General features: G+C 38.2%; 1 protein-coding gene across 1 annotated transcript in view; it reads left to right on the top strand.

The window, feature by feature from the left end:
* cacng1b (calcium channel, voltage-dependent, gamma subunit 1b) overlaps positions 1 to 5,061 on the top strand; it is a 22,787-nt gene extending 17,726 nt beyond the window's left edge. Inside the window, exons 2-4 of the mRNA XM_027284878.1 lie at positions 361 to 435; positions 1,564 to 1,701; positions 1,929 to 5,061. Of these exons, the coding sequence (XP_027140679.1) occupies positions 361 to 435; positions 1,564 to 1,701; positions 1,929 to 2,161 (446 nt within the window). The 3' untranslated portion in view covers positions 2,162 to 5,061. The remainder of the gene's footprint in view (positions 1 to 360; positions 436 to 1,563; positions 1,702 to 1,928) is intronic.
* Positions 5,062 to 7,978: the final 2,917 nt, after the last annotated feature.

Below are 7,978 nucleotides of genomic sequence, written 5' to 3'. Positions count from 1 at the left end.
ATGTTTTGTTTTCCACCAAACATTAAGTGTAATTAAATAATGGTTAATTCGTGAAATTATAAACAAATCAAACAAATTAGTTTATAAAAATCGGAACTTTTATAAAGTTTAATCATCAAATATCTTTGCAAGCTTGAAATTGGGTAACTGAATACAGGAAAAACAATTATAATTTTTCATAGCTGTGTGTCTCGTCGCATCTCTTATCTGTCTAATTTGGTGTATTAAGACATTTAACGTTTACATTGATTGGATGTGCAGACTCACGGGGATACAACCTGAGCCACCTGCCCTCTCCTGTTTCCCGTGTTTCCTCTCTCGCTCATCCTCTTGTTTTTCTCTCCTCGTCTTACTCTGCAGCAAAAAACTGTTCCTACTTCAAACACTTCACCTCGGGGGAAGAAGCTGAAGTTTTTGAAGTCAAGACTCAGAAAGGTGGGTGCCTCCTTCACTGCCACCCAGACTACATATTCCAACGTTTGTTTTTCCACAACTGTCTGCCTGTGATGATAAAAAATATATATATAACGAGGACAGTTTCTAGTGAAGAAAGAGAAAAGATGTACAGTATATATGTTTAGATATTACATATTCACATTATACAACATGAACCAGGTCTTCTCCACCTTCCTTTCTTACACAGTTGATGTCAACTGAATGAGGAAACATTTGAACACAAACTCAGTTATATACACGCCGTCCCTCCTATCAGATAAGAGAGAAATCTTTTCTAATATCCTCTGATTTTCATCTTCTAATCTTCTCCCGCTGTAGCAAGATTGTTATTTTCTAAGTGAACGTATTTTGAGTTAACAGCTCCTCTGTTCCCGTGTTGGTTAACTGACCCTTTGAGATCTTGACTAGAACACACGAGAGATCACACAATTACAGATCATTGTCAGTGTGGTATCACTACATAAATGACTCACATAAATGATCAAAACTGGACAGTCTGGAAATCTGTTGATGGAACACACAGTGCAGAAATGAATTCACACATATATAAAATATAAAAACACAGTCACACACACATGAGTACTACTCGTGCAAACCATCAGTCGTCAAACTGACACAGAATGAGCCCGACCTGCACAGTAGAGACTGACTGTAAGGTTGTTTTATACCTGGTGTTACCCCACAGTCTGGAAACGGATGCTCCAAGGATTATTTCTATCACAGCTGGAGTGTTGGTGAGAAGGAAAGACTAGATTATCTTTTCCTGACATACAGACGACAGGCGGGAAGAGATCATCTTGTTATAAGCCCGCAGCATCTTATCTGTCATGCAAATGACGTTATTGCCAGTTTGGATGAGTGACTGTTGTTTTTAAAGTGAGGCTAATTTAAAGGCTAATTATCTGTGTCATAACTCGCCTGAGTGCAATATTGAAACAATTATTATGGAAACGATACAGCAACCTCCCCCTTCTGCTCCTAACCACTCGCAATTTTTAATCACTACTGCTCTGCTGTCTCTCCTCTCTTCCGTCACCATCCCGCCTCTTTGTTTCCTTCTTACTGTCTCATGTCTTCTCTCTATTTCTCCTCACCTTCTCTCCTCAGAGTACAATATCTCAGCAGCAGCCATCGCCATCTTCAGTCTGTTCTTCATGATCCTGGGCACCCTCTGTGTCATCTTCTCTTTCGGGAAGGGGCGGGACTACCTGCTCCGGCCTGCTGGGATGTTCTTCGCCTTTGCAGGTAGAATATGAGTGTTGCAGTTCAAACACACCTTTTCTTTTGGTGATTTTTCACTGAATTTTTTTGTAGGTGACAAGTACTGGGTGTTGATATCAACGACATTTCAACATATCCAAGTGTGACATTAACTTTGATACATGTGAGCTCACATCTAGCATCATTTACATGTCATGTACTGGTATAAACTACCTTACTAGCGTTGCATTCTTTCTTTTTTTGGCACGCAGGCCTCTGCATAATCATCTGTGTCGAGGTGATGCGCCAGTCCGTCAAGCGCATGATTGACAGCGATGAGACCATCTGGATTGAATACTACTACTCCTGGTCCTTTACCTGTGCCTGCGCCTCCTTCACCTTGCTCATCCTCAGCGGAGTCGCCCTCCTCCTCATCTCCATGCCCCACATGCCACGTAATCCCTGGGAGACCTGCATGGACGCTGAGCCTGAAACCTTAGATTAGCCATGGGTGACGTCTGAAAGCCCTGTTAAAGAAGAAACAAGTGTTTTGTTTTGTTTGTTTGCATCTTTTAGCCCTTTAACTTCCAATCCTATTCCACATATTTATCATTACTGTAAACTGTTTTCCAAAGCATTAAGGTTTTTAGCCTTCCATGTCCATTGATTTGACTTCATGTTTGCAAAATATTAAAATCAACTTGACACAGATAACCAGCCAGAGCAAAAAACAACAAAAAACGTTCAAGTTCACCCTAACTTTACCTGATAAATCAGTTGTTGGTGTGTTTAAGGGCTGAGGAACGATTAAGTAACATCTGAGACTTAAGAGTTGTCTGCTGAACAGCACCTTTTTTAAAGCACGAATTTCTCACGTCATCATTTTTTAAAAAGTTCCTTGTGTGTTTAGTGTTTATAATTATCGAGTTTTGTGACAACGCAATACTTTCCAGCAGCTCTGTCACATTTTTTAGAATGTCTGAGGCTTTCCACAAGCACTTGAACACACCAAGTGGGCCCTGATTGTAATTTCATTACCACGTGACAAAAAAGTAGGGGTTCTGACATTACAGTGCAAAAAATACATTTCCTAAATCATAAGTTGTATGTGGTCATTAGTGGATAATCTGACAACATCTGAACTTTCAACAAGTGCAGTTCATCTGATTATATAATCACTCTAATGAAAGTAAAAACAATGCTGTTTTATACTGGACAATCATACGACAACAAACAGACAAGATCACAGATTAAGGCTTCAAAAATCAAATTATAGGTATACAAAAGATTAAAGAAGACTGGAATAAAAGTGTACCTACCCAAGCCAGATAAAGATGGTGTAATGCTTTGTTTTTAGTGAAGTAGTGAATCGTTATAATGGGTTACTGTCACAGCAGTCCTTTCTTTTCTCCAAGGACTTTCTACAATCAATCCATGGCATTGATTGTCGAGACAGAGACCACTTGCCTGATACTCCCTTGTTGACATCAGTCATTTACTTCAGGTCAATGTTCAAGACCCCTGTCCAGGATCTCCGATCCATATACACCGATCCAATACTGCATATAGTATTTGCTTTCCCCCGGGGGTTATGCTTTATGTGTTAGCAAATGTATTTTGCTTTTAGTTGGCATTTTTGAAAAATAGCTACAATACAGAGAAAGTTTAGAAAATAATTGACCATTTGCTAAACCCCTACCCTTAAAAGCTATAGTCATAGCCTAGATACAATACTGTACGTATGGCAGGTCAGTGAGCTAAAGCTAAAGATTTCTCCACATTGAAGCAATGAGTCATTGGTGGTTTCTTTTTTAAGATTTCACCAAAACCTACAGGCATAAATGTGTAAGACAGTGTTTTGACAGTGTTGCATAAGCTGCAAATATTAGCATACCTGGGTAACAACTACCTACAGTACAATAACAGTTGGCTAACCAAGTGCTACTTCCAAAGCCAGCAACATTTCATAATTTGTGGGATTACAGGTTAAAGAAAAAGAAGCCACTGTATAGTATTTCCCCATGTGTGATTGCCTACGTTTGGCATAAACTTTATGTCTTGGACTCCAGCTAAACTCAAGAGCAGAGACAGTGTTGCGTTCTCCAAATTCACTGGTTATCCCTTCTCCTCAAAGCCTTTTAACGTATAGCATTAAAAGTGAGTGAATTAAACAAACAATAAAGCATAAATCTAACATGTTTGTCCACGTATTATGCAGCTAAACAGGGGTTAGGTTAGAATAAATGTTTTGCTTTCTGTTGACGCTAAAATCAGCAACTATTGCCATTTCAACCGACAAAACTGACAGTTGCCAGCTAAAATTGAGAAACCTGCCTTTGTCTGAAATCAAGAACTGGACCACTGCTGTGTACATTTTGAACTAAATTCAGTAAATCTCAGAAAATGTTTGAAATGTGTGGCAACAGTAGCTAACAGGGACGTGACTTAGTAAATGGTCAATTGAAGTTTTGCCACATAACTGGGTTATGAATCAAGCCTATAGATTCATAGAGTATAAAAATAAAGATATTTGTTTATTTGCAGTGCTGTATTAAATTACTTTTTCTTTTTTTTTTGGGCCATATATACCTAAAGCTAAAATATTTAGGATAAGTATGACACAGATGATGTTTTAGTACTGCCTATGATTGTAAAATGGTACCTTAAAGCTTAAAGATTTTGTAGATTTTGTAACTATATCATTGCTGTCAGATGAAAATCTCATTCAGATGGACAGACTATCTTTAAAGTGGCTTATTTTCATGTTCAGATCATAGATGACCTTTCTGGCGCAGTCAGTAAAAACACAAAAATCTGTTTTCATCTGACAGCAGTACTGTTTTATTTGGCTCTTTTTCCTTTGTAGGTTTGACACAAGGGTCTTATATATTGTTAGCAAAACAGTCTACAACGTCTAAGATGTTATTTCACAGTGAGTCACCCTACCCCCTGAAGTCAATCAGCTGGTGCAGGTGCAGCGAAATTAAAGTCTCATAAATGACGCTGTTTCACAGGGGAACACAAGAAGAAATTATTACATTTAGCTCTGAGGTCCTTCTGAGAGGAACATTTTCCATTTTTCTTACTGCAGTCACAAAAATTACTTGGTCAGTGTACAGGTTTGTATTTTAGAAAGATGAAACAATACCTGTATGTTTTTTTTATCTACAATAATCGCATGAATCCTGCCATCATATTCAGCTGGACGGGAACCAGCTGTGGACCTGAAATTTAAACAAGCAGCTGAAAAATAAGAAATGTTTAAGATAATCAAGGAAGAGTTTCATACACAAAATGCCCACATTTTTGTGAAAAAAGACTCACCCAGAGTTTTGTTTTTCTTGTAAACAATACACCTGATTTGTATTTTATTTTAGATTTGTAAATGCTCTGAATAAGTATATGTTCTTGGTTGTCCTTTTTCAGAAGAACTATAATAAAAATTAATTTAAAAAAAGGTTAATAATGGTGTTGGTACAACTTCTTATGGACAGTATATATAGAAGTTAGTTCCAACCAAGTAATTTGATTCATGAGTGTTGATATAGAGCATAACATCACAGGGACTGTTAACTACATGTATCACTCTGCATAAATCTGTTTCATGAACGGTCATTATCGAACTTTGCTCCTCAAAAATGAACATCCAGAAGCCTGGATACTTCAGTGCAAACCTTTAGGTGTGCTTATATGACATTAACACATTAGAGAAGAGCAAAAACGAAGCCATAAGATAAACAATACAGGCTTTGAACTACTTTCAGATTTCAATAGTCTCAAAATCTCAATAATATTAACATCGACTGGGCTGTGGTAACAAGTAGACTTACCCCAAAACCCCACTGGGCAGGTTTCTGTCATGTAGTGGCCGCTGTAAACTAATAAATGGTGCTTGTAGAACTGTTGTATAAAAACAATATGGCACTCAAGCTTGTGATGTTATAATAAATATCAGCACGGCTGTGATTAGCCTGGCAGCCGTGCTGATATTCAGTATAACATCACTCCCTCTCATGTGATATTGCTAAATGACACCTGTTTTCACAGCAGTTCCCTTTTGCTTCCATTACATTGGACATTTTATCAACACACCTAAAATAAAACAGGTTTTTATGTTTTTATATAACTATAGATAGAAAGAGTCAATGGATACGCATTTATCCAGGAAAAAAAAACGACGTTTCAAGTTGTTCTTTGTCAATCATTGTGTCATTGCTCACACATTCACAGAGTTGCTTTGGTCCAGAAACCTCTCAACCAGAACAGAGAGACAAACCTATTGGAAATGCTCCAGAGACTGATTACACCACAGGTCAGGGCTTTTCAGGAGTGGATGTAATAGATGCACAAAGGTCCCTAAATCATTCATGAGACTTTTACCTTAGAGCCATGAGACCAGCATGAGCAGAGGGTACACGCTAAGACATAGTCAGATTTACTCTCTGCCGCCTACATTTTGACCCCTAGAATTCCCTCATTACATGTGAGAAACAATGTGTTTCCTAGTATGCCGATTAAAATAACATAAACACAAAAATGTTGTGCTTTCGTATCACACATTGAGCATTTTAACGTCATAGTGCCAAGTCTAGAGCACAAAATTGTTTTAATACTTAAAGCTGGAGGCTTGCAGATGACCTTAACCCTACGTGGGGATATGATATTTCATCGTTATCTCAGTATCATTTTTAACCTTGTAATTTCTCCTTGTGCATTATTTTGTGCCATATTATTTATTATATGGCATGATATTACACAACATTAGATTACATTATACATCACATAGTGATCTCTACAGACAACATTATGAAAAGGTGTCAAACTAAAAGTATATTCAGTGTTACCTGTAACATTCCTGTTTTATTTAGACCATTGCCAGCCACCTAACCCCATCTTAGCTTCCATAACAGTTAACTAGTCATCATTTAATTGTCATTTATTATTATTATTATTATAAAATCATTAGCATCATTTAAAAAACTGTTTGTTTGAAGTAATTTTACTTTGTGATGGACTCTTTTAAAGTGGGCACTGGTTGTTTGAAGTTAACGTTAGCTAGTGAAAAGTCTCAATTTAAAGTTACGTTACATTAAAAACAAAAAAAAGTGAAATAAGTGAAATTAAATCAATGAAATTAAATGCCTCACAATCTCACAAGTTTAACTAGCCTGCTAGAAAATATTTTATTGTTGATTAAAATGTGAGTAGAAGTGCTTCTGTACCAGCCAGTGGTTTGTGTCACTTTGTCACTGAGATAAGCTGACTTGCAGGAGACATCTAGTCCTTTGAGTCACTGCCTGTCAGTCCCTTTCCTGACCTCTGACTGAGTGCTGTCAAAGCTGTTACTATTCTTTACACACAGCAGTACAGTACAAGCAGTTTCCATTCAGTCCTGTCCCTCAGAGAGTGTATGAGCTGGCAAAAATATTTAAAATCACAGGGTTAGTCTTGTTGACAGGGAAGAAAAAGAACATCAAGAGAAATTGAACTGATGGATATGGAGTGGTGACAGCAGCAGAGAGACAGAGAGAAACACACGACATTGTGAAAAAGTAGAGATGGACCCAAGCTGACCATGGAGACTCACCACTGACAGTATAAGCAATGGATGCCGTATCCGTGACCGTCACCCACAAGTTTCTGAAGAGCTGTTGGCACTTGGCCACCGCCATCTTGACAGTCCTGCTTCTTCCGCCTTTAAAAATCGGCAAAGATGTGAATCGGCGGTGGACCCAAGTGGCAACCTCCGGTGCTGGGAAATTAAATTCAATCAATGCGGAAGTGCTAAAAACTGTAATTCCTCAAGTGGCCAGTTGAGACAGGCTGCAGAAGTGAGTCAATCAAAGCAGCCATGCTGGTTATGATCGGGGAAATTAGCTACAGAGACCAAAACTGTTTTTCCTACCAGGCTGTAAACATGTTTATTTCTGCTGTGAAGTTTGACATCTTAACATGGGCGCTTATGGAGACTCATACTGTAGCCAGCCCCAAGTGGACGTTTAAGGGAATTGCAGTTTTTGACATTTTACTTAACAACCATGGAGGTTTCAACTGCTTCTCTTTCCCTTTGACACCAGTTTCCCTTCCTCATCATGTCACTCTCTGCTGCCCACAATATTTATTTCTCTTTTCAACCAGATTTGTCTTTTTTTTGTCCTTTTATTTCTTTGTTTTTCTTCGTCTTTATCTCTTTGTGTTTCTTTATTGCCTGGCAGCAGATCACTCCCCCTTCCTCCTCCTATGCGGTCCTCTTCATTAATCACCCCTTTTCTTTGTTTTTCCTCTTTTATGAGTCAGTTTCTCCTTTCTTCTGTTTTCCTAT

Source organism: Larimichthys crocea, chromosome XII (assembly GCF_000972845.2).
Source record: "Larimichthys crocea isolate SSNF chromosome XII, L_crocea_2.0, whole genome shotgun sequence".
NCBI classification, from domain to species: domain Eukaryota; kingdom Metazoa; phylum Chordata; class Actinopteri; family Sciaenidae; genus Larimichthys; species Larimichthys crocea.
The sequence above is the reverse complement of the archived record's forward strand: the minus strand, read 5'-3'. Positions and strand labels throughout refer to the sequence as shown.